The following is a 25,029-nucleotide window of genomic DNA, read 5'->3' as shown; positions in this document are numbered from 1 at the left end:
GTATGAGAGAGGAAATCCGAGATTTCCTGCTGGAGGATTAGGTGAACGATTGTAACCCCTCCAAGAGTCAGGTTTGGAATTTTTACTTAATCTCCAATGGACGTCAACGCGTATTTGAAACAAAATTCTTTATTGACAACACAGGTTTTCAACTTACTAAAGAAAAGAAAGTCCATTTCTGTTCCGGGAAATCACAAATGTCACTTTATTATAAAAAACAAACAAAACAACTGAAGTCAAGTCAAAGACTGTTGATTTTCTTGAATTATATTTCTATGTACAAATATCGATAGTTGTAGAAAAACCTCAAACAATGAAATCTTGTCAAAATCAGTTGTCATTTTGACGCGAGGTGCAAGTGTGGCGTCTGCTGAAAGTCACGGCTCGCTCAACTTAGTTACTTTTCAAAGCAAAGTCAAGTTACTCAAGGTAATTGCGCTAGAAAGCACGCCATCTGGGTGTGACGGTCACCTTGTACTTGGCTGGTTGAAGGACCACGCCAAACTTGCCCTCCAGCGAGGGAGGAGGTTGACCCGCTGGGCTGGAAAAGGTGAAACGCTGCAGAATCCAGGCCAGGAAGATAAAGAGTTCCATCTTTGCTAAGGCCTCGCCGAGACACACCCTGACCCCGGCACCGAAGGGCATGTAGCTGGACGACGGCTTGCTCAGACCTGTGCCTTCGCGATTCAAAAAGCGACCTGCAGTGGGGGGGAAACCAGATGAAATGGAAGTGCGTCCCAGTGTCCACGTTAAAAAGGCCTTTTCTCATTCTCTTTGGCGATTGGGACACCCGGAGCAGCACTTGAATCATCCATCCTTGTTAGCTTTTCAAATCCAGGTCCTGAAAGGAGAAATCCTGCCACACTTGTTGCTTCTTTCTAAGCCCGGTTGCGCCTGTGGGTAAAGCCAAACTGCGGGTGGCACGGTTTTGAATTTGCGGAGCTGCAACTCTGTTCTTTCAGTTGTTGCAATTCTTTTGCCTTAGCATGCGATGCTATCGTCCCACCCGTTTCTCCTCGACTGCCGGCGCCGCTTTTGTCATTCACGACCACAATGTACTTACTGTATCATACTATTGGTGTCTTCTCACCTGGGTCGAAAAGTTCAGGGTGTTTCCATTCTTTCTCGTCGTAGTGCAGTGACCACAGGTTGACGATAACTCTGGTCCCTTTTCGCACTTTGAAATTTCCAAGGCTGCAAAAGCAAAATGTCGTATCAGACGTTTCTGGCTGCAGCTGCTCGAATGCAGGAATGACGATGTATCAGCTACTACATACAGAGACCTCAATACGAATGCATATTTTGCATGGATGGATGTGCAATAACTAGCAGCTGTCCCATCGGAAGTGTACCTTGTGTCCTGGAGGGCAACGTGAGGGATGAGGAGAGGGGAAACGGGGCGGATGCGCAACACCTCCCTGATGGTGGCCTCGAGGTAAGGAAGACTGCCTCTGTCGCTCAGGAGGGGGCTCCGGTCCCGCCCTAAATTGCTGTCCATCTCATCCTGGATACGTTTCTGCACCTGAACCCACGCACGCACGCACAGACTGGCAGGCATGATCTATCTGCCAAAATAGCTGATGATAAGCATTACCTCAGGGTGATAGATGAGGTAGATGATGGCCCATCTGAGGACGGTGACGGTGGTTTCCACCCCGGCTCCAAAGATGTCTCCGACAGTCATGAGGATGTGGTCGTCGCTAAGGCCCAAAGGCTCGGAACTCATCTCTGCCGTGTTGTTGTTTTGGGCGTTGCGTTTTGCTCGGAGTAGAGCGTCTATCAGGTCCCTCTGCAAATTGTCACTGTACTGGGCCTGAAAGGGGGGGGGCATTTAACACAGCCACGGCCATTACTGTAATATTCAAAAACGATGATCTCGTCGAAGGCTATTCAAATGAAAGCTGTGGCACTGTCAGTTCAGACATTTTTCTTTCCTTGAACCCGTAAAGCTCACATGATTGACTTCATTCAACGCTTGACAATTCTGATTGACCACTTGATTTCTTGCACTCCTCTTTGTGCAATACTCGCTTCAGAAATCAGAAAACCTTTATTGTCAGTCATTCTACATAGTACAATTTCATTGTACTCTCTTTGGTACTACTTGGAAAGTCATGAGCCTACTCCATGGTCCGGTCCAGACATAACAAGACATCTACGTAGCTACTGTACCTTGTGTTCTTCATATTTCTGATGTAGAAGTTTGTCACGGGTGGAAACGCATTGTTTCAGGAGACGCAGGTCTGCGTTGGGAAAGAGCTGCAAAATGAAATGATTCTTTTCAAAACATGAGGACGCTACATGTCATTTCCACCAATCGTTTCATTCGGCAGTTTACGAACACACGAAGAAATGACATGAGGTGTCGTTCGTTCGTATGCTCTTCTTCTCCCGTTCAGGGTCACGGCCGATCTGGGTCTTATCTCAGCCGAGGAGTTTGCTCGAGAGGTGCGCCCGACCGAGACCGACCGATCCCCGTCGAGCGATTGGCATATCGGTCTGGCTATTGTCAGGTGGAAGAATTCAAGTTTGAGCGTACCAATACATGCATTGACTTCATGTAGGCGGCGTTTCTCACGTGAGCATTTCAAGCACTTTCATACGTAAGACGTTTGCTGACCTGGAGCCAGGGGAAAATGTCCACCAGGCTGTCTTTGGCCACGGTGTCCACAATACCCTGGCTATAAAGAAGGATGGCCTCGAACTCAGGATCTCCCATTGGGTACGTGGAGTTGAAACACAGCGAGCAGATGACGTTGGTGACAACCCGCGCCAGGTCAGGAGAAAGGTCAACGCAAGCCTCGCTCGTAGCTTTCTCCAACATGACGGAGCAAAGGGACTGGGCCTGTGTGCAGACTGACAAGGCAGAAGAGCCACCTCTCGTTCAAGGCAACAGTTCCTTCACTTTGCCAAATGTATGGACGCAGGATATAGTACGGAAAAGACCACTCACTGATCTTCTCAATGGAGGCAGTGCCTTGTCCAAACATGTGGAGAGCTCCGTGGACAACTTTCCTGTGGAACTTCCAGGTAGCGCTGTAGTCTCCAAAGGCGATGTCTTTCCCATCTCTGGTCAGCACGTCGGTGGTTACCTTCATCCCGTGGAGAGGAGCATCAATGTGTGGGCAAGGAAAGATAGGCGGGCTCACGCAGGCAAAGGACTTTTTCAAAGAGAAGAAAGACGGTGCACCCACTGTTCTCGGTCTCCCTGCAAATATCTTGCCCTTCTTCAGCAGCACTTCTTTGGCATGGACGTACTGGTTGACGACGACGACGCGATGCGAGCCCATCATCAGCGAGTACGTCTGACCGTATTCCTCTTGGAGTTTCTTGAAAAGCACGTGAGGAGGATGTACGCTCCGGAGACTCAGCAGACTGCCGATCAAAGGGAACGACGGGAGGCACGGGAGCTCTTGGAGGCCGCTGTGGACCGGTTTGCGTAATCGTAACTTCAGCGCGAAAAGACTAAGGAGTGTCAAAAAACAGCCCCCCAATAGACACAGATCCCAGTCCATTGTGTGAGTCTGACAAATGCTCAGCGCAAGTGGACAGAGAGGCCCTGAGCTGCAGCGCAGCACCTTTTTATGCTGCTCCTTCAATGTCACATCCTTGAAACGGTGCCAATTGACGAAACCAAATCAAACAGCCCTGGAAACATGGAATTTGCAAACACTATCGTAAAACATCCTTTTGGACAATTAATGAGCCAAACGACCAAAAACCAGATACTATGGAATACGAAGGAATGGAATATTGGCTCAAGTGTGCTTTACTATGAACAAGTTCCACCCACCCGTGTTTGTGCGGCTTAGTCATCTCCACGTGTGGCTTTCTCCCACACTACGAAAACATGCACCTTTCTGACTTTGACTTTTTTGTTTCAATGACGCTTGTAAAGTCGGCCTTTTTGTTGCCTCGAGCCACCTCGTATAAATTCCTAGGGAATAGCTTTCCTTTCTGTTTATCGCAGCAACATACTGTACAGCGACAGCCTGGCAAACTGCAATGGTTGCTTCCATCCCGCATGAAAGCGAACGATTGGGTTGCTGCACTGTTTTGTCCCAACTCGCGCGCCGTCGTCGTTGTTTGTCTGTCTGTCTGTCTGTCTGTCAGTCTGCATGTCTGTCAGCCAGTCAGCCAGCCAGCCAGCCAGCCCGTGGCAACACAAACATGGCGGCGGCGTCGTCGGCGGAAGCGCAACCTCGCTTTGGGCAATCCGTCAAAGGATTATTATCGGATAAAGTGGGCTCTTGCAGCGTAGACGTGATCGCGCTGACACGCCAGGTGCTTAAAGTTTCCCGCAGCCAAGAGGTAGGTTGAGGATCGCAGCAGCTTCACATGGAATGGGAACAGGCAGGCAGTCCAAGTCATTTGTGCACTACTATTCGTAACGCGCTTGAATTCCAATTGGTTGCTTTGCAGCCATGCGAGTAGAATTCCGCCATATTAAATAAGTATGGGTTAGCCTTCTTTAAAGTTGATGTTGTTGTCGAGCTGATTTGGACGAGACCCAATGCAGACATGCAGTCTTTTGGCCCGAAAAGCCCAAGTTCACATTGAATGAATGAATGAAGAAACGTATGAATTGCTGTATGTTGTTTTGGGATGGAAATCCAAATCGTATTGCGATGCCTTCCAGCTTCTCGGTCAAGCAGCCAGAAATATGGTTATTCAGGAGGACGCGATCCTACACTCAGAGGATGTAAGTACGTACTACATTTGTGTGGATGGATTAGAAACACTCGTCGTACTTGTCATTCCCTGTGTTTCAATTAACAAATGAATGGACGCTGGCTGTCGGTAGCTAGGTCGGTCGGTCGGTCGGTCGGTCGGTCGATCGATCGATCGGTCGGTCGGTCGGTCGATCGATCGATCGATCGGTCGGTCGATCGATCGGTAGTCAACGCAACCCTGTGTTGCGATCCGTGAGGGACCGTAAGAAACTTGTAAATGCGTTTGATCGAACTAGTTTTCATCAGAAACCTGCTGGATTGGGGCAAAGTAAACAAATCCGTCACTGCCTTCACACTGTGCACCTTTAATCAAGCATAGTGGTGGTAACGTCCTTCTATCGCATCTGTCTTTTCAGAGTCTAAGAAAAATGTCCATCATAACGACACATTTACAATATCAGTAAGTCATTTTCTACCTGACACCAATGAAATGCACATTGAAACGTTCTCCTCTCTTTTCTTTTCTTTCCTTTCATTTAGGCAGGAGGCCATCCAAAAGAAGTAAGTCTAAACGTGGCCTTCTCGTTGTAACTTGAGTAGAAAGAGTGGTTTGTCTCGACCTGAAGCCATAACATCATGTGATGCTGATTGCCGCTTTGTTCTCTCACCCTTCCCCCAGTGTGGAGCATTCGAGAAATTTGCAAGATCAACTTATCCACCTGCTAAAGTAGACAGACGTACATCAAGTTGGTTTTCGTTGGATAACACCAGCCGTGTGTTATGTTTGCAACAACGTATTGTCATATCCCATTGTCATCCACTTGCAATAGTTGCTTATGTTTACACGTCACGGCGTCCGCCAAGCGCTGGTCAAACATTTACTGCAAATGTTCTTGATAATCACTACCATTAAATATTACGGAAGAGTGGGAACCAGAGATGCGCTGTCATTGCTTTATGTCATGGTAAAATCCTGTAACAACTCTGAAAAGCAGCCACCACTGAAGTTTAGAATCGTCTTTTAAAAAAAAAAAAAGTGAAATGGGAAATGATTCAGGGATGGTTTTTTTTTTTCTTTTTAGTGATGTCTTCATTAGGTCCATGGGATACTAATGAACAATGACGTTTTTTGTTCTAAGTAAAACATTGTTTTCACCCATGAAGTAAAAAGTGTTCCATTTTTTTAAAAAGAAGAATGGTAAAGAAAAAATCAACCCAACAGCTCTATTAGGAAAGACAAATTGTTATTCTCGTATTGACACATGAAGTGGATGCAGAATTTGTCTTGGCGGGCCAAATCTAATTCCACGGCGTGGGCCAGAGATTGACGCTAAAGCATTTAGTACACGTTATCAAATGCCCTTCACTGACTGCATCACCAGCAGACAAAAGGACAAACTTATCAGCAGTTTATTGGCCCAAACAGCTGCATGACCATGATGGTGTCCCTGAGACCTGATGCCGAGACACTACCTCATGCTGCACATGCTCAATATGGCCTAGCGTTCAGAATTCACGTGTACAGTTCATGGTAATATACGGAATCCATTGTTTTATTATACGTACATCTTAGCTGTCGATGGAAATCACAAATGCGGTTCCTTGCTGGGACCCAAACGCACAAATGAAATTGGTGCTGCCATCAATTGACACATACTAAGGATACATAATGGAATCGGCAATGCAACGACTGACGTAGATGTCGATGCACTCGAGTTCTTTTTGCTGTATGTGGAAGAAACTACGCAGAAAACTTGTAGTCGTGAGATCTAGGTGATGGGAGAAAGGATTGTTTTGGCAGGGACGCCGAATTTGCCCTTGGTGGAAGGTCTGCGCACGACTCTACCGCACGCATCAAAGACAATATTTTTGATATGACATGTGCTATATGTATGTACCTAATGAGTTGCTAAGGATGTCTTGCTCTGCAAAGATCAAGCACAGTCCATTTGAATGTCAAATCAAATATTTCAGTCATATGTTTTGTGCATCTCGATGACCATGGAATGAATTAGGCTTGGGGTCGTTGTGTTTCTGCAATGACAGTGACACGTGCTTGATACACTCCATTCTCGTATCATAGCATTTGAGAGCATTGCGCGTGAGTGATCAACGACAGAAATAGCACACGTCGCATTTGGATGACGCACGCGCCGTGCGACTGTTTGTGGCGTGGTTGCCAAATATTTCCCCCCGCCTGACTAAGCCTTTGAAGTCAAAGGAGAAAACCCGGTACGAAAAGAAAACCGACTGCCGTTCAAAAACAGTTTAGTGGCCACAGAAGGAGCCCGTTCACGAAGCGAGAATGCGCTACGTTCAGTTGACTTTCGTCCAAAACACGAACGAGCTCCTGACATTTGCTTCATTGAACATTGACAATAATATTCTATGAATGGTTGATGCAAATACTGAAGCCAACTTCTGATGCGACATACAGGACCCTAGAGTGGAATGTGCACTTAGAGCAGCGTTAAAAAAACTTTGTTCTTACAAAGTTGTTCGCAACTGTGGCAACGTAATATGGCTTCCATTCTGCGTCACGTGATCTTCCTCCGGTGCGCTTGTACTGCGGAACTTTCTGTTATGTATAACGTTTTGCATGAATATACAATAACATCCACAATGGGATCAGTGGGAAGAAAGATTGTTCAAAATAATAAGGGCTACGTGGTAAGAATCTTTCAGAACGAACGCCCATTTCTCGTGAGCACAGACAGGATCCGTTTTTGATAGGTACTTTTGAAATACGTCGCCTAAACTCATTGGTCGATTTTGAATGTCACGTTGCTTCGCGTCTTATTCAAACCAGTCTGACTCCCAGTAGTCTGTCGGAGTGCACTGGAAGATCGAGCGTATTCTGCAAAAGGAGCAAAAATCTTCTCAAGTCAGGTAATGCTTGTTGCCACTGTTTAATCGACCGTTTCACTCAGTCATTGCGATAGTTTGGTAGAAATGCGCAGTTTTGAGGTCGTATCAAACGGAGGTTTTCATCGTGGCTCTGCTAACGTTCGAGGCTAAAAGAATCAGAAGGAACAAATAACAAAAGAGCGGACAAAAAGTGTATTTGGTTCAAATGTTGGAATAATATGCGTTTTTGTAATCAAAGTGCCTGGGGCAGCAGCGTCATTCCAACAGGTAGAATCCTTTCTAGGTTATGTGTTTGTTAGTGGCATGTTAACGATATTCTAGGTATCGCCAAGTCAAGTGTGAACCCTGACAAGATCGATGCAAAACTGCATGCGGTGTTGCTCCAGCCCTCATTAAAGTGTTATTTTCTCCCCCTCCGGCAGCAATGGACGATTATTTGAGGATCGAGAAAATTGGAGAAGGTTGGTAGAAATGTTTTCTTGTTATACCAGAAATTCAGTTTCATTCTTGTTTGTTGATTTGGTTCGATTGCATACTTACAGAATACTCCGGCGTGCGTGCGTGCGTGCGTGTGTGTGTGTGTGTGTCGCGCGCGCACACGCAACAAGCAAGGCTCCCCAGCCTGATGGCAGTCACTTAAAACTCTCAAATAAAAACTCTTGAAAACTCTCGACACACCTTCTCAGCCCAGTCCCTTTTTATTTTTCCTCTCATTAGGCACCTATGGGGTGGTATACAGAGGCAAACACAAGGCCACCGGTCAAATTGTGGCAATGAAAAAGATCCGTTTGGAGAGTGAGGAGGAAGGGGTTCCCAGCACTGCGGTGAGAGAGGTCTCCTTGCTTCAGGAGCTCAAGCACCCAAATGTTGTACGGTATGTATGTATGCTCACTGGGTGGCGACCCCTTAAAATGGCCACTTCCACCAAGTGAAATTATTCACAGTGATGCAAATGCCCTTGAGGAGAGCACTTGCTCACTTTGCCGTGTCTATTTTGCTGTCTGTTTAAAAGTAGTTTCCCCAATGAGTCTTTTCCAAGTTTAGAGAGCAAAATGGCTAAATGTGCAGTCACACGGTGTTACTGAAAAAAAGGCCCTTTGATTCGACAGACTCCTTGATGTCCTGATGCAAGAGTCTCGTCTCTATCTTATCTTTGAGTTCCTGTCCATGGACCTGAAGAAATACCTGGACTCCATTCCTTCTGGCCAGTACATGGAGCCCATGTTGGTCAAGGTAACGCTCCGTTTATAGAGCACGCTCCTTTCGTTTGGTCCGTGTTTCTCAATGTTGAGCGAGCGCAGGCACATTTGTTACGTTGGAAAGGGTTAGGGTTCGGGTCAAGGTATGCATACCGAGGGTCGGTCCAAATACCGTGGTGTGGGGGTGAAACGGTTTTATTTCCAAGAGCCCAAAGACAAAATGCAGTGAAGTTAGGAAAAAGCCACCGATAAGAGTATATGCTCCACTGTTCATTGACATCGGAACATCAGATATGCTGTACCTTCTTTCATGTTCTTTTCCCTGCTTCTTCAGAGCTACCTCTACCAGATCTTAGAGGGCATCTATTTCTGTCATTGTCGTCGAGTCCTCCATCGAGACCTGAAGCCCCAGAACCTTTTGATTGACAACAAGGGAGTTATCAAACTGGCTGACTTTGGACTGGCTCGGGCCTTTGGTGTTCCCGTCAGGGTCTATACCCACGAGGTACATGGCATATATGTCACTTAGACTTAGACTTAGACTCAACTTTATTAATCCCTTGGGATTACTTGAGGCTTTCCTCGGATAAATTGCAACTTAATGAACAGTCGTCGTCGTGGTCTCGATGTTGCTAAGCGCTACGTCTGTTTCCAGGTAGTGACCCTTTGGTATCGAGCGCCCGAGGTCCTCCTGGGCTCCCCCCGATATTCAACTCCTGTCGACGTTTGGAGCGCCGCCACCATCTTTGCTGAACTGGCCACCAAGAAGCCGCTGTTTCAAGGAGACTCTGAAATAGACCAGCTTTTTAGAATTTTCAGGTAGTGTCCTAAGTAGTCGCAAGTGTGCTTTCCTTTAATACCCATTGTTTGTTTGTTTGTAGGACACTGGGAACGCCAGATAACATTGTTTGGCCTGACGTGGAAAGCCTGCCTGACTACAAAAGCACTTTTCCCAAATGGAAGCCTGGCAACCTGGCGTCAATGGTGAAAAACCTGGATAAGAACGGGCTGGACCTACTCAAAGTAAGTCTTTTCTGGCCACGTTCGTTTGGTTTATTCAAAGAAAAGGGAAATATTCTCAGACCTGCATATTGTACAAAACAATCGGCCTGAGTAACATACAGCACACAACACTGGTTGTTGGTTCATGAGTTAAAGTAAGATCCATGAGTAAGTCATGAAGCTTTGGCAATAAAAAATTGCAGCAGCAGCAGCAGCAGCAGCAGCAGGGCACGTGTCGCCAGCTGATGTCAAAGTCAAAGTCAGCTTTATTGTCAATTTCTCCACATGCCAAAGACACACAAAGAACGTACGTAGCTTTACTCGGATGCGGTCACAACATTTGACTGTTTCAAAATGCAATAAAGCCACTCTGACCGTAAGGCCTTCTCCTCTTGTTGACAGAAAATGTTGGCATACAATCCTCCCAAAAGAATTTCAACCCGCGAGGCCTTGACTCATCCTTATTTTGACGATTTGGACAAGTCCAGCCTCCCTTCGGCCAACATCAAGAAAACCTAACTTACTTTTAAATGTGGTCCTGTTTATCCTGTAAATACTTTTGTGTGACAGTCCTGAACATTTGGTGTTTGTCATCCTTCTCAATAAAGCAATATTTACTGTCATCTCACAGAAACGGTCATGTTTTGAGAAGTTTGTGGTTGGTATAGTATATGGGAGTTGAAATTGTAAAACCACGAAACAATAACTAAAGAAAACGTACAACAAAATACAACGGCAGGCAGCAAACGGGAAACACACAAAACGAAAACGATGGGGCTGGCTGGCTTCCTTCCTTCCTGTTTCTCGAGGGATTGAAACTCCTGTCCGTTAGGTGGCGCTAGTGCACCTGAATGTTTCTTGTCAACCGCCGGTCAAATTCATAGACAAGAATTCTTGAGATGAGGAAGCGTATTCGTGGAAAATGAAAAGTTTGCACTAACTGACCCCATTTCAACATGTCTGAATCTTTGGACGCTGGCGCTCTACTCTCTTCAACCTCGCAGCTTGATCCAATGGACGAGGGAGTGGTAAGGCAAACAAAGATTTAAATGTCGCTACACACAGACAGACAGACAGACAGACAGACAGACAGAATGTGGGAAAACGTTGTTTTTCTGCTCTCTTACGATGGACGTGTTACATCAAATGAGTGCAGTTGCACAACATTTAGCACAATTGCCTCTCGTGTATTCAACATTTTGATACCGATTTAAATGTCCCTAGTGCCAATAAATCGCAAAACGTGGTGAAAATAGCACGTTTGGTGAATGACTGAGACCAAAACAATACGTACAGGAGGGTGATTACATCATACAGCGAGTGACGTCAAGGCGTATCTAACAGTGCCTCTCTCAACGCTGTTTCTTTCTCTTGAGATCGATGATAAGGAATTCGACATTCCCCAAGTAGACACACCTCCCACCTTGGAGAGCATCCTCAATGAGGTGAAGTATTACTTTTCATTTCTGTCTTGTTGTTATGATCATAAAGAGATGCCAATCTTCTCACCTACCTCTTTCACCAAGACAAAGTAGATTGATTATGTTGAATCAAAAACATTTGTCACTCATGTCAGTAAAGGCAAAATAGAAACCGTGCACCCACCCCACCCCACCCCCCTATGGCATTGCAGCTGGAGGATGAGGAGGAACCGTTTGTGCTGGAAGATACGTGTGTGCTGAATACGGAAAATATTGACGCTCATTCCTGCGATACTGCTTCTCTTGCCAGCTCTGACAGTGGGGACCCGGCTCACTTCAAACGGCACGAACGCGCACACGCACACGCACACGCACACGCACACACACGCACACACACACACACACACACACACACACACACGCACACGCACACGCACACACACACACACACACACACACACACACACACACACACTAAGACACACTTGCATGTTTTGAAGTTCCTTGCAGTATGTACTTTTATACACAGTGCATACAGAATAAATGAAAGTCTCACAACTGCACATACTGCATGTGGCGTGACATTTTTGCAGACGCGTGTGCGTTAACGCTGTTTTTGTGAATCTTAAAATGGCCTGGCTTTAAGGAAGAAGAAGGCAGGGGAATGGAAAGCGGCCATTCATGGACCGGTTCTACGACACAGCGTACTTCAGGGCATTTCTGCGCAGATCGTCTCCGCTGCGGTAACGTTTCGGCACGCTCGTTCGCATTCGTCATCAACAATCGAAGCGAAGAGAGCACGGGTTGTGTCGTGACAGTGTTGACGTGCGTTGAAAATTGCTCTGGTCAATTATTCATGACAACTATTTTCATGATGGAAACGAATCCATGAATAGAAATCCAATTGATTTGAAGATCTCGGTGACAACCCTACTGAGTTGCGCATCAGTGTCTGTTTTCTACGAGTTGTTGGAGCTTTGGGGAAACAACTAAATGTGTTGACTTGATTTGAGTTGATCATTTTGCAAAATGTAGTATTGGGGAACAACTGCTTGACTAAAGACGGCATTTGTATCTTTCCTCAGGACAAGGTTGATGCTGGCTTACCAACTGCGATAGTGAGTACGGGGAGCTGATTTGGGAACGTCGCGAGCAACCGAATCCCACCCGCATGGTTGAATTTGACGGGAAATACACTTGTGAATGTGCTGCGTAGTTAGTTGTCCGTTCACTGGATTTGCTCACGAATCCATTTGATGTTTTGTGTCGTCTTCAGACACTTGCCGGCGTGATTGTGGTGGGAACATCTCACGGTCTGGCTTTGGTCTTTGGTAAGGCAAATCCACCTTTGTCATTTTGAATTTCCTGAGCTTGGCTTTGATGCCATGTTGTCGCCTTGAACTCTGGTCTCCAGATAACAACCAAGCGTTAAGACTGTGTCTCGGAACAAAAACAACGGGTGCAGAGTTTGGCGCAATCTCCGCCCTCAGCATCAACAACGATTGCTCAAGACTTCTCTGTGGCTTTGCAAACGGACAGGTACAATCCTAATCATTTTTGGGCTTGTCAAATCACAAGCTCGCATACGTACATTTGGTTAAGTCACAATTTCGTACGCTGGTGCCATCCATTATCTGTCTGAATTGGCTTCCTGAAGCTCTGAGTCAACAAAAGAACAAAAACAAACCATTTGTTTCCGTTGTTGCTGTTGCTGCTGCTGCTGCCGCTGCTGTTGTTGTTGTTGTTGTTGTTACGATTGACCAATGTAGCTTGCTAATCATTGCTCGCTGTGTTCTTCTTCCCAAGATTACCATGTGGGATCTGGCCAGCGGGAAACTTCTTCGAACTATCACAGACGCGCACCCTCCGGGCACAGCGATTCTTCACGTAAAGGTAAGCAGCTGTGAAGAAAAAACACGCGCTCCGTTTTGTCTGCATGAGAGGGAAGGTTCAAACAGGTCAGTAGGAGTTGCAAGCAGCGGCCAATCATTTCAGTGCCAATGTCCCCCTGTCAATTGTTGATGGAGTCTTTTGGCTTTGATCATTTGTTCCCTTCTTTTTGCTCCAAGTTCACAGATGACCCAACTCTGGCAGTATGCAGTGATAGCGGCGGATCCGTTTTTGAGCTGGCTTTCAGGTCAACCGACTTAGTTGCTTGTTTAGCACATATTATTACAGCAATAACAGTGCAAGGAGCGGGACGAAGCCGAGGACTCGGAGACTCCTTTGACCCGTTTACGTAGTCGTGATACGCAATGGCATGCTCTCTCTCGCGACGGCTGCGCCAAAGCACTTTATAGAGCATCTAGCAACAGCAGATTTGTATTTGCATCACGCGATGTGACTTGAATATGATGGTACTCGGATGACGTGGCTGGCTCACTCCAGAATGCATTTTGAAAGTAAGCACAGGCAAGCTTGATCTGAAAGCAATATTTGCCTTGCTTCCAGGAGAGTCATGGGCATGCGTTCGTGTGACTCGAGATGTCTCTTCAGCGGTTCCAAAGGGGAAGTTTGCTGTATTGAACCGTTGCGAGCGTATCCAGACTTCAGCGAGCACCCGATATGCCATTATTCTATGTTGGCTTTGGCTTCCCTCACAAAGGCACGTGGCGCCTAACCCTCGTGCTCATTGGAAACACCGAGCGAGCGCGTGGTCATTGGAAACACCGAGCGAGCCAGCCGCTTCAGCGCGCTTTTTTCCTTGCAGATTCTGGTCATCGGACTCAAGCCCTCCCTCAAAGTTTGGATGACCTTTCCCTACAGCAAGGTGGGATTCTTCAACGTACACACGTATGCAAAAGAAGCACGATAGCAACGAGTTTGTCTTGTGTTTGTGTCCAGTCGGAACCATCCAGCGTCCCACAGCTTGCGTGGCACTTTGTGTCTGTCCAAATGGCCGTCCACCCGTTCTTAGCTTTTTCTAAAGGAGATACCGTCCACTTTCTCATGGTATGTTCTCAAGTCCCTCAAGGCACACACAATGTAGTGTTCCTTTTTGGAAGTGACTATATTTCTGGATGTCTTCTTTTTTTAGTTGTCCAGTTATTGCGGCATCTTTGCCAGTGCTCATTGTTTTTATATACCATTCCTAGATCAAAAGAGAGGAGATGGGTGCCATTCATGTCATCAAACAGAGACATATTCATCTCAGCTGTGATATTATCAGTTTAAATGTAAGTAGCAACCTCGGTATGCGCTTTACACAAATCTCGGCCAATTGTTGGTCTTTTCAAAGTCCATCGAGAGATAGAATTGATCATGTTTGACTTGTGACATGTAATGGAACTTAGTATTGAGATGACAAATGTTATGGACAGCTCTAGGGACCAGATCCTTGCCCAGCGTACAATGGATGCTTTCTAAAAGCTCTTGCTGAGCTGTAAAGCAAGGTGCATTTCCTCTATGTATCATTTATTGACTTTCTCTCTCTCTCTCTCTCTCTCTCTCTGTGTGTGTGTGTCTCCATTCTACTTTGAGTGGATTAACGGTCGCACTCTAGTCCTGGTCGACAGCCACGAGAAGCTCCAGGTTGTGGACCGTCCCAGTCAGGAGATTTTGGAGATTTTGGACTTGGAGCAGGTGCAGCTGGTATACAACAGCCGCCATTTCAAATCACTGGCCACAGGAGGAAATGTTTCCCGGGCTTTGGTGAGACAAATTGAGGGCATAAAGTTGCAATGATAGCGAGGTTGCCTTGAATTGGATTTACTATGTATGTATGTATTCATTTGGCACCCATTTCTTTTGTATTCCAGGCTTTAGTTGGAGAAAAGGCTTGCTACCAGTCCATTTCAAGCTATGCAGGGCAGATGGTCTGTTTGGGCACCAAGGTACCTACTATTTTGGAGTCCCAGCATTTGTAAAGCCGAGGTGGCCCCCCGACACCATCACGCACGCCGTGCTAGCCATTAGGTCACCGTTAACGTTGACCGCTGAGTCTTTCCCGTTGCTCCTTTGTTTCAGTCAGCCCATTCCATGACACTCAGAACCTGGAGAGAGGTAACTTGTTGTTGTTGTTGTTTTCTTCTTCTCCCCTTTGTTGTCCGCTGTGGTTCTTCTCTCACTTGATTTTCTCTCCGCGTATGCAGCGCATCGACTGTTTGTTGAAGCAGGAACTTTTTGTTGAAGCTCTCTCGCTGGCCTGGTCCTTCCATGAGCGAACAGCTAAGGCTGTGATTGGTGAGTGCTCATGATACCAAATGTAACTCTTGTCGCAAAACGCTCATTGGTCACACGGTAATGTCAACGGTGTCGTGTGTTTTCTCCAGGCTTGTGTGGAGATCCTGTGAAAAGAAAGGGAATTGTCGGTGACAAGGTACGCGTGGAAAAGCCTCACTGCAGATGTGTCCGCTATGGACTTCAATTGGATGCTAACTGTGTGTGTTGCCCGAGATGGTGGAGATACTGCTGCTCTTTGCTGATCACGCCATGAAAAAGTGCCCAGAACAAGGCAGAATCCAAGTGATGGAGCAACATTTCCACGTAAGCACATTCCAGACTCGACTGCCGTACGCTGTCCTGCAAACAAATGCTACGCTGCTTTTTGGCCCTGATGAATGTCCTGTGACACCATTGGGACATTTTGATAGGGTAGCTCCCACACTTTGATTGTGCATGTTCACCGTCAATTCTTGTCTGTTTCTGTTCAGGATGTGATTCCGACACTGATCGATTTCTGCCTGTTGTTGCAAAGGCCGTAAGTATTTTGGATACGGGACATCGTTGCAAGCGCCACCGCTCATCTCAGGATAGATGTTGGCAAAATACACACATTGTTCGTAGCCCTGTGGTCATGGAAGAAAAATCCACAGTCAATGAACTTGATGGAAATTGACTGGAAATGCAGCCGTGATGAAAATCAGGGAAAGTGGGCAATTGGAAGTGCATCTCGAATGTTATTATCCATGTATTTATTTCGTGTCAGTCATTTGGACCCTTCTTGTGACTGTCCAGTCAATATGTGTGTTTTGCTTTTAGCGATCTACTATTTGAGCAGCTTTACGCCGGGCTCGCCGAGAACGTGGTCGCCAAGGGGGTTTTCCTGGAATCGCTGGAGTCCTATGTCGTTACGGAGCGGCTCGGTCACCTCCCCACGCCTATTATGAAGGATCTCCTGGCCCATTACCACGGCAATGCTTTGATGGACAACTTGGAGAGATGCATCGTCCGTCTGGATGTCACAAGCCTGGATATACAGCAGGTGTGGAAGAGTGTGCAGTTGTCGTCGTCGTGTCGCGTCGCGTCGCGTCGCGTCGCTGCGTCCCCCTCAAATTGAATTCAATGTGTGTTCAAGGTGGTTCAAATCTGTTGGGAAAACCAACTGTACGATGCTATGATCTACGTGTTCAACAGTGGCATGAACGACTACATCACGCCAATGGAGGTACTCGAGAAAACTCTTGTCATCAAGTAGTCCGAAGGCTTTGGAATACAAACGTTGCTAAGCCGGGATCTGAATTTTGGGGCTTTTTTTTTTTTTTGCTCGCTCGTGTGTGACCTTTATCAGATTGTTTTTGGACAGTTCATTCGGTTTGGGCTGACTTTTTGCAATGAGAGCCAGGTTAGGGTATCTCCCACATCAAGCATCAAGTGGGCATTTGGGGTCATTCAGCAACACAAGACGGTTCATTCAAACGACGTCATCGTTCGTAGTCGTATCCAGAGATTGAAACGCCTCCGTTCCTGTTCTGAAAAGGAGGAATACAAAATGCTGACCTCTTGTTTCAGAAACTTTTTGCTGTGATTGGTCCACCGCTTCGGGAGGGAAGGAGCTTAACAGGTCAGCTTCTTTTCTGTAACTCATTTGTATAGGACGGATATAGTACTAATACTTGGCCTGATTTTGAACAGCTGAACAAGTGGTGATGGGAAACAAACTCTTGGTGTACATCAGGTAAGCTAAGATTGGGTCGTTGAATGGCAGCTTTTTGTGACGTAAAAATCCATATTTAAGCTGGATCCATGTGTGGTTTTTTTTTTTTTTTTTTTGTGTGTGTGTGAAGTTGTTGTCTGGCAGGAAGAGCATATCCCCTGGGAAACATCCCCGAGGATCTTGTGGTTCAGGTCAAGATTCAGGTATCAAACCGTCAGCCAGATTGAACAATGGAGCGGCACGCACCGTGGTCCATGCTAGGAGCATGAAATGTGCACTTTGATTTTGCAGTCAATAGGAAGTGGCATGTAATACGCAGCTCTCTGTGTTTGTCAGGTATTTGAGTACCTGATTGTGCTCCACACAGGGGAGTCCCCATCCTCATCTGATGCTTACCCTCTTATTCATACCCTCCTCCACTTTGACACTCGAGAATTCCTTAATGTGCTCGCCATGGTGAGTTTTCCCTCAATGCTATGTGGTGAATATGGATGGCTTTTGGGTGAGTTTTCCTCAATGCGATGTGGCGAATAGCGAGCGCTCGTTTACTCGAGCTCATTAACTCGAGCCAGCGGGCGTTTCAACCGGGCCCCCCCCCGCCGGCAGAAGAGACGAAAGAGAACCTTGAGCGGAGCACGTTCCGTGCCTTCGTTGTGGACACGGCCGTTCGTAGCTGTGGCCGTAGTGCGCTTGCCGTGGCAAAGCCTGAAACTCTGGAGGGAATTGGTATCTGGAGGCGCTGATGATGAGCAATGCTTGCTTGCTTGCTTGCTTCTTTCTAGACATTTGAAGACTTTCAAAATGACAAGCAAGCCATCGAGTACCAGCAGAGGATAGTGGACATTTTACTTCAGGTAAAATGATACGTGCATGTCCAGGGCTCGAAAGCAATCTTATCACTTTCTCAGTAAACATCCAAACAATCGTAATGAGGGTGAATTTGGATCTATTTCACACTTTGTACGGACAGCATAAGATTGTTTTGTTCGAAAACGGCCATGTGGATACGCAAGGCGATTGTAACAGCTATAGCGTTCACGCAGAGTCAAACAAATGTTCAATATTGAATGACAAGCTCCTTTGTTCATCAATCAAAGCTGCTCTGCTTTGACATGAATGTTGATGCCTTTGATTGGATTTTCCCTCCAATGCGCTCCAGGTGATGGTGGACAACCCAGACTTTACACCGTGCCAGGTGGGCGGTCTTTTTGCCTTTTTGGCCCGGCAGCTGTCCAAACCGGACAACACGCTTTTTGTCAACAGAAAATTATTTGATCAGGTAAGCTGTTGCGTTCAAAAGCACTCGATTTCTCCAAACGAGCAAAGAAATGCAAACAGCGTTTGTTCCAAAATTGGTTAAAAAAGAAAAAAAGCAATTGATCACTTGCAGTTGGATAACTCGAGATCTTAAGTTGAACACGCATGATTTGCCTCCAGCCAGATTCGCATCGGTCATTGCTCTCTGTGATATTGGTTTTAGGTGTTGGAATTCCTCTGCAGACCAGACGACGTCTCTCGACACGCTGAACGACAGCAGGTTTGAATCAAGCAAAGAATTGAATGGAAAATATTCACCATAACGCTCGAGAATGTGTGCTCGCAGATAGTTCACACGTAGGTTCACGTCACACTAAATAGAAGACCGCATTTTGGTCGTACATGTGACGCGCTTTGAAGAAAAAGGACTTTGCTTTGCGGCCATTCCAAACTTCGCCAATTGCAGCTTTAAAGCAGCGAAGATGCAAAATAGCACAGGACAATGAAATCACACGTGACATTTTTAGATTTGTTTGGATGACCTTTGGGGTCTGCCCGATGATCATTCTCAAAAATAGTTGTTGTTTTGTTCTTTTCTTTTCTTTTCTTTTTTTTGGACTAGTCCTTGCTTCTAGACAAGAAAGGAACGTTGTTTTGCTATATTGCGATGTTTGATTCTTTTCTTGTTTTCAAGGTTCTGCTGCAGCTGCTCCAGGTTGGAGGAGTAGTCCAATTTGATGAAGAAAAGCTGTTGACTTTGTCGCAGAGAGCCAAGTTGTGAGTCGCTGACCGAAACCACGTTTGCATCGTGATAGCTGTACTCGGAAGGAAATGCACGCTAGAGGAAAAAGAACAAATACAATCAAGTGGCATTTAGTCGCATTAAATACTGCAATGAAACCGTAGCATTGGTGCGACAAAGCGCTTTCCTCGGCAAGCAGACGTTACATATTATGGCCGATGCTTTGGCGTCGATGAAACCATTTGAAAGTATATTGTTTTTGTGCGTGCCTTCCAATCCAGCTACCAAATTTTGGAATTTCTCTACGAGAAGAAACGTATGTACGACAAGACCATTGACTGCTACCTAAAAGACCCTCTGAGAAAGGTCAGAAAAGATAGCTGGAATGGATGGAGAGCCAGCCCTTTCCAACGTACCCGTGTGTGTGTGTGTGTGTGCGTGCGTGCGTGCGTGCGTGCGTGCGTGCGTGCGTGCGTGCGTGCGTGCATGCGCGTGCGTGTGTGTCTTTGCGGACGTGAAGGGCGAGATCTTCAGCTACATGGAGCAACTGATGTCCATGTCAAGCCACACATCCCAGGAGAAAGAGACCATTAAGAAGAAAACGCTCCGACACATTCAGGTCAGCGAATGTGCCTTGTTGATTCCAAATACATATGATTGCCAATCATGCAATGGGAAACCCCCCAAATCATTTTGACATCACTGGACTCTACCTGTAGAAGTGTGTGTGTGTGTGTGTGTGTGCGCGCGCGTGCCTGTCCCATTGGTCAGGGAATGGCAAAAACCAGAAGTTTGACAACAACTTTTTGTCTGTGTGTAAATAGCCCTGGTTTGACCTTATCACGTACACATACTATGTCAGTTAGATTTTTCAAAGGGAGTGCGTGCAAATGATGGCGCTACTTTTGTCCAATTTTGCTCTTTTCAACCAATGGACGACTGTCACGTATGTTGACAGGATCTGATCATCTTTGATACGAGCAAATCCGCCGACCTGGTTGTGTGCCACTTTGCTGAAGAAGTGGATCAAATTCTTTGCGCTCTTCCGGTATGTGCACGCAAATGATTTTGTCATATGTCTGCCGCATCAGTCACAAACAACCCAATCAATATTTGCAAAGTGAACACACCAATTGAAGGAAGCATTTTGAGAAGACTTCACTTGTGGTCTTTTAAAGCATTTCAAGAGAGTGTCAAATGGTGGAAATTAGGTTTGACCGACCGAGTGCAGTACATGTTGGTCAAATCATCTGACGTCAGGCTTACAATAGTCTTTTTTGTGTGTGTGTGTGTGTGTGTGTGTGTGTGTCTTCCTACAGGATGGCAAGCTGCTTTTCAACTTTTTGACCTCATTCATGGAGTCATGGTTTGCTGGCTGTCGTACAAAGCTTTCCCGGCCATCTTTGTTTTGTGTCACCGACAACTTGTTTGGTCTTTCTTAGGGAGCGTCATTATCCAGGCATCAGCCTTCCTCTGGAACATGATCTTCACACGCGTCTGCTGGACTTACTGTGCCGCTTTGCCCCTCAACAGCTCTTGGCTTTCCTTCAAAGCTCACAGCACTACAGATTGGAGGAAGCGATTCAAGTACGACAATCTGTCTTGATTGGAAATGATGTGAAATGTTGTGTTGGCCTGGCTCTCACTGCAATTGGGAGAACATCTCGTCCTCATCCAAATTGGCAGAGCAAAAGTGTAGGCGGGAGAGTCCAATTGACTCGTCTCGTTCTTTGTTTAGATCACGGAGAAGTACCGTCACAGCGAAGCCACGGCTTATCTGCTTGAGAAGAAGGGAGACTGCAATGGAGCCTTTACGGTTTTGTTGGAGGTACATACGTCGTCCATTTAGGAATCTTTTAAGTTCACCTGCTGAGTTCATGGAGGAAAGCTGCCCATTTCATCGATTGCAGCAAAATTGTGAAAAGAGTTGTCTCGCTCTCCGCCTCAACTCTCCCTTGATAGGCGTTCAAAGAGCAGCTTTCACTACTGACCTCTGACACCAGCAGAGGGCCGAAGGAAGACGGCAAAGAAAACCAGTCCATGGTATTGAAGGGCGTGGAACATTCCCTCGATACCATCATTGCTTTGGGTCGGCGCAACTCCAAGAAACTCCAGCAGCCGCAAATCAAGGTCATTTCTCTTACTGTCAAGAAAGCGCAAGTACTTTTTGGGAATTCCACGTTGGGCCGCAGAGAGGAATGAGCTTGTCTTGTTGTGTTTCACTGCTCTTTTTTTCTTCCATTCAGGAGCTGTGGTTTTCATTATTGGAGACAATGATGACTCCCCAGAAACAGGGTAAAGCACCTCACTCATCCACTACTTTGTTGTGTTACTTTGGCCCACAGTACGTAATGTGTGAGCTCCACTCAAACGTCGCAGGGGCAGGCAGGCAGGCAGCCGGCCAGGCAGGCAGCCGGCCAGGCAGGCAGGCAGGCAGGCAGGCAGGCAGGCAGGCAGGCAGGCAGGCAGGCAGGCAGGCAGGCAGGCAGGCAGGCAGGCAGGCAGCCGGCCAGCCAGCCAGCCAGCCAGCCAGGCAGGGAGGGAGGAAGGGCCTTTGGGTGCTGCAAGGGAGGCAGGCAGGCACACTGTGAAGACCGCATGCTGGCAATATACGTAGTACATACTGGAGAATTCTAGGTATTACCAAAGCATGGTTAAGCACCGTTGCCCGGCATCATTTGGCCAAACGGATCTTTTTTCAGGCTGTCCAACACGTTATTTGACAAAACCTAGGCTTGCCATGCTCCTGAACAGCGACCAATTTGGAAAGGTTTTGGCTCCACGTCAGTTCTTGTCAATGCAGCATTTTGTGCTTGCCTTTTGCAGTCTTAAAGGATCTGACAATGAACGTTCTCAACAGTATGAGCAGCTTGGTTTCAATGCCTGCTATCATCCAGCAGATCCTGCAGGTGGGTGGCAGGTCTGTGCCTTTTTACCTTTACCACAACCATAGCCTAGATCCTGCAGGTGGGTGGCAGCTCTGTGCCTTTTTACCTTTACCACAACCATAGCCTAGATCCTGCAGGTGGGTGGCAGCTCTGTGCCTTTTTACCTTTACCACAACCATAGCCTAGATCCTGCAGGTGGGTGGCAGGTCTGTGCATTTTTACCTTTACCACAATAGCCTACTTTGTCGTGTTTAAATGGAAGCATTGATCGCGTTTGGACTTCCAATCCCATTTCATTCTTCATATGAACTCTGCACGATGTGCAAGCAGAGCTGAATGAGAATGACCCTGGTAGGGCAAACAGCTCCTCCATGAGGGAGCAGACAAAGTGTGGCTGGCACAAGGACTGGAGGCTCGGTGCTGCCACTTGGCGTCTGACCAAAGCTCTTGTCGAACAGAGTCCCGTTTATGAGAAAGGACAACTTGCAGAGATCCAAGTCCTTATCCTTGGAATGCTTGACACCTTCAACTATGAACAGGTAAATGGACACGTGGAGGGCAAGGCTTTGTCATATACATAGTAGCTCATTGGTGTTTTGCGTTCCAGACTTTATTTGAAACGACGACGAGTCTGTTAAATCATGACCTGCACTGGTCCTTGGCTCATCTGCGCACGGCCGTCACAAAGGGACTCCACCCCAGACAAGACTACTGCAACATTTGCCTGCAGCAGTACAAGAGGTGGCAGGACCCAGCTGAGCAGATCCTTTTATTTAGGTAGCCCAATGTCAAATGACATACGTGTTGCCGCTGGAGAGCCGAAGCTCCATTTTACGCGCTAACCCTAACCTAACTAGCCGAGGGGCTAGCGAATGTGTCGTGAACCTACGTGAAGCGTAAATCTGAAAGGACGTTCTCGATAGTAATGCATCTGTCTGTCTTCTCAGCTGTGGTCACCTTTACCACGTTCAGTGCATGGAGCAGCAGCAAACTATGGACTGTGGCTTGGGAGGTGCTTCAGAGCAGCAGCAGCAGCAGCGGCGGCAGCAGCAGCGGCAGGAGCAGCAGGAGCAGCGGCAGGAGCAGCAGGAGCAGCAGCGGCAGGAGCAGCAGCGGCAGGAGCAGCAGCGGCAGCAGCAGCAGCAGCAGCAGCAGCAGCAGCAGCAGCAGCAGCAGCAGCAGCAGCAGCAGCAGCAGCAGCAGCAGCAGCAGCAGCAGCAGCAGCAGCAGCAGCAGCAGCAGCAGCAGCAGCAGTGGAGCTGCTACAAGTGTTCCACCATCCATCGAGGAAAAGGCGGGCAGTATAGCGTACCAAAGAGAGTTCGGAGTACATCCCTTGCACAGGTACAGACCTTTGAGACTGTGCCATGAAAAATGCACCCACCCAAAAGCATGGCCCAGCGCTGCTCTGCTGCAACCTTCTGCCGAATATCTTTTCCACAGACTCGACTTTCCTCCCTGCATCACGATGAAGCTCGTCGAAAGAAGGTCGGGATTTAACAGGGAGGGATCTTGAGACAAAAGGAATAGGTTGTAACAAATGAAACAACTTTGTAGGTTTTGGAGGAGGTTACGCTGGATTTTCAACAAGAGCAGTCGTGGGATCAGCTACGTTGTTTATACAAAGGACCATCAAGGGTAAGTCATTTGGCACGGCGCCATTGCATCAACAACCGCCGCCGCCGCCGCCGCCGCCACTCTGACTGCAAAAGCCATTTGATGTAACCACGCTGGAGTACCGTGCCATTGTGTTTTCTACTCTTTGTGTTCCGCTTTATCGACGTCTGGCTGTGTTTTGTTGTCTGTCTGAATTGCCTCTTCAGTTGGCCATCCTGACGGAGCTCTCTCAGCGCCACAGCAGTGATCGAGCAGGGACACTCATTCAAGCTCATCCGGCACAGGAGGCTTTGAGTCTTAAACTGTCTCCTCCGCCTCTGTTGGAAGAATAGCAAGGTGAGCACGTCCCACTTGTTGATTTGTCTCTGGATGGAGTGAGTGGTCTCTACTCCAACATACGTACTCGTTGTCAATGATTTTGTTCCCACCTCATCAGTGATGCTTGAATGACGTACGATATGTTTGTGACCTGCGAGACTTGTCGGTAAATGTCTATAACGTTGGGAAGTGTGTTGTATTCACATACAATTTGGTTCCAAACGATTTGGCAGATGTTCTTTTTGAGGCGTGGGCAACAACACAGGCCAAACAGTGTGCTCAAATGATTTTATTAGCGTGTTCAAATCAAAGTGGCTTGAAAGCAAACAAGAAACACAGGGTTGGCAGGACTAAGATTGATATTATTGCTAAAGCGGCACGCTCAGGCACTGTTGAGGTCACCAATCTCTGCTGGGGACAGGAGAAATCAAACGTTTCTTTCTGGTATTGATCATCCACTATGACTTAAGAGGGACGGATCATGAATTCAATACCTTGAATTATTCAAGCTCGACAAGCAAATCTCCTTCACCAACCGTCTCTCCTGGCTTACAGTGGACACGCTTCACCTGGCAAGAAACAAAGATGGACGACACCACACTCAGAGCACAATACAATAGTCTGTTTGAAATGAGATTTCATCCCTTGTGGTGACACGGACCTTTGCTTGTTTGACAGCAGTCATACTGTTCTGCATTTTCATGGCTTCAATAACACAAATCTCTTGGCCTTCTGCAACCTACAGTACGCGCAACGTAACGTGAAAACGGCAAAGAGCATGAGAGAAAAAAGGCATCAACGCAGCATCCTACAAGACAGCGCCACGGATCATGGTTTACCTGGTCACCAGGCTCGACAGTAACTGCCACCACTGTGCCAGGCATTGGCGACCGCAGGATGCTGCTGGTGTCTTCGGGAACTTTATCTGGCATGTAAGTGTTTAACTTGGCGGCCAACTTGGACAGAATGCGAACCTTGAACTGCAGAAATAGAAAAGATTAAGGTTGGAATCGGTATCCTAGGAATAATGTCATCCCACTCTTGACACTTATGTGGATCTCGGCACGCAATTCCAAATGACCTTCATTGCTAAGGGCAGATAGAATCAATTAAACCTCAGCAAAAACGAAGCAGTGGTTCCCAGCTTTTCTAATCCTTCAATCATGACT

At 46.9% G+C, this 25,029-nt stretch overlaps 5 protein-coding genes across 13 annotated transcripts in view; 3 read left to right on the top strand and 2 right to left on the bottom strand.

Moving 5' to 3' along the window:
- Positions 1-111: 111 nt before the first annotated feature.
- cyp17a1 (cytochrome P450, family 17, subfamily A, polypeptide 1) lies at positions 112-3,515 on the bottom strand. Of its 2 annotated transcripts, XM_049736028.2 has the most exons (8): positions 3,195-3,515; positions 2,954-3,092; positions 2,621-2,856; positions 2,173-2,259; positions 1,595-1,813; positions 1,353-1,522; positions 1,091-1,194; positions 112-698 (listed from the first exon to the last, which is right to left on the bottom strand). In XM_049736028.2, exons 1-8 carry the CDS (start codon positions 3,513-3,515, stop codon positions 439-441), a joined length of 1,536 nt encoding a protein of 511 aa, XP_049591985.1. In that variant the 3' UTR covers positions 112-438. The 2 variants fall into 2 exon arrangements, with proteins under 2 accessions (XP_049591985.1, XP_049591984.1); XM_049736027.2 differs by having other exon boundaries at positions 2,954-3,515.
- Positions 3,516-4,005: 490 nt separating this feature from the next.
- borcs7 (BLOC-1 related complex subunit 7) lies at positions 4,006-5,611 on the top strand. Its single transcript, XM_049736041.1, has 5 exons — positions 4,006-4,311; positions 4,640-4,702; positions 5,090-5,133; positions 5,214-5,234; positions 5,353-5,611. The coding sequence occupies exons 1-5, from the start codon at positions 4,006-4,008 to the stop codon at positions 5,402-5,404; spliced, it is 486 nt and encodes a 161-aa protein (XP_049591998.1). The 3' UTR covers positions 5,405-5,611.
- Positions 5,612-6,825: 1,214 nt separating this feature from the next.
- cdk1 (cyclin dependent kinase 1) lies at positions 6,826-10,376 on the top strand. Of its 3 annotated transcripts, none has more exons than XM_049736053.2 (8): positions 6,826-6,905; positions 7,964-8,002; positions 8,259-8,415; positions 8,651-8,774; positions 9,075-9,245; positions 9,396-9,559; positions 9,622-9,763; positions 10,145-10,376. In XM_049736053.2, the coding sequence occupies exons 2-8, from the start codon at positions 7,966-7,968 to the stop codon at positions 10,259-10,261; spliced, it is 912 nt and encodes a 303-aa protein (XP_049592010.1). In that variant the 5' UTR covers positions 6,826-6,905; positions 7,964-7,965; the 3' UTR covers positions 10,262-10,376. The 3 variants fall into 3 exon arrangements, with proteins under 3 accessions (XP_049592010.1, XP_049592009.1, XP_049592008.1); XM_049736052.2 differs by lacking the exon at positions 6,826-6,905 and adding an exon at positions 7,483-7,562; XM_049736051.1 differs by lacking the exon at positions 6,826-6,905 and adding an exon at positions 7,615-7,808.
- A 223-nt stretch (positions 10,377-10,599) lies between these two features.
- Positions 10,600-24,990, top strand: vps8 (VPS8 subunit of CORVET complex). Of its 4 annotated transcripts, none has more exons than XM_049736012.2 (46): positions 10,600-10,770; positions 11,119-11,187; positions 11,376-11,506; positions 11,810-11,906; positions 12,249-12,281; positions 12,440-12,494; positions 12,578-12,702; positions 12,970-13,056; positions 13,233-13,300; positions 13,615-13,768; positions 13,874-13,933; positions 14,008-14,115; positions 14,259-14,339; positions 14,644-14,814; positions 14,922-14,996; positions 15,130-15,165; positions 15,255-15,345; positions 15,435-15,481; positions 15,559-15,648; positions 15,816-15,862; positions 16,144-16,366; positions 16,460-16,549; positions 16,894-16,945; positions 17,017-17,059; positions 17,169-17,241; positions 17,375-17,494; positions 17,821-17,892; positions 18,198-18,317; positions 18,519-18,575; positions 18,990-19,072; positions 19,319-19,403; positions 19,558-19,656; positions 19,996-20,085; positions 20,357-20,403; positions 20,480-20,624; positions 20,776-20,865; positions 21,000-21,167; positions 21,284-21,332; positions 21,864-21,946; positions 22,384-22,464; positions 22,533-22,702; positions 22,873-23,269; positions 23,369-23,413; positions 23,483-23,563; positions 23,749-23,878; positions 24,606-24,990. In XM_049736012.2, the coding sequence occupies exons 1-45, from the start codon at positions 10,699-10,701 to the stop codon at positions 23,872-23,874; spliced, it is 4,386 nt and encodes a 1,461-aa protein (XP_049591969.1). In that variant the 5' UTR covers positions 10,600-10,698; the 3' UTR covers positions 23,875-23,878; positions 24,606-24,990. The 4 variants fall into 4 exon arrangements, with proteins under 4 accessions (XP_049591969.1, XP_068508605.1, XP_049591972.1 ...); XM_068652504.1 differs by having other exon boundaries at positions 24,416-24,990; XM_049736016.2 differs by lacking the exon at positions 10,600-10,770 and having other exon boundaries at positions 11,474-11,506.
- pcca (propionyl-CoA carboxylase subunit alpha) overlaps positions 22,871-25,029 on the bottom strand; it is a 7,888-nt gene continuing 5,729 nt past the window's right edge. For 2 of the 3 annotated variants that reach the window (XM_049736020.2, XM_049736022.2), the window contains exons 19-22: positions 24,700-24,840; positions 24,522-24,599; positions 24,355-24,429; positions 22,871-24,268 (exon numbers count right to left, since the gene is read on the bottom strand). In XM_049736020.2, the coding sequence (XP_049591977.1) occupies positions 24,361-24,429; positions 24,522-24,599; positions 24,700-24,840 (288 nt within the window). In that variant the 3' untranslated portion in view covers positions 22,871-24,268; positions 24,355-24,360. Of the gene's footprint in view, positions 24,272-24,354; positions 24,430-24,521; positions 24,600-24,699; positions 24,841-25,029 lie in introns of all 3 variants that reach the window. The other variant, XM_049736021.2, reaches the window with a different exon arrangement.

This window comes from Syngnathus scovelli, chromosome 12 (assembly GCF_024217435.2).
Source record: "Syngnathus scovelli strain Florida chromosome 12, RoL_Ssco_1.2, whole genome shotgun sequence".
NCBI lineage: Eukaryota > Metazoa > Chordata > Actinopteri > Syngnathiformes > Syngnathidae > Syngnathus > Syngnathus scovelli.
This window is presented reverse-complemented; position numbering and strand designations above follow the sequence as displayed.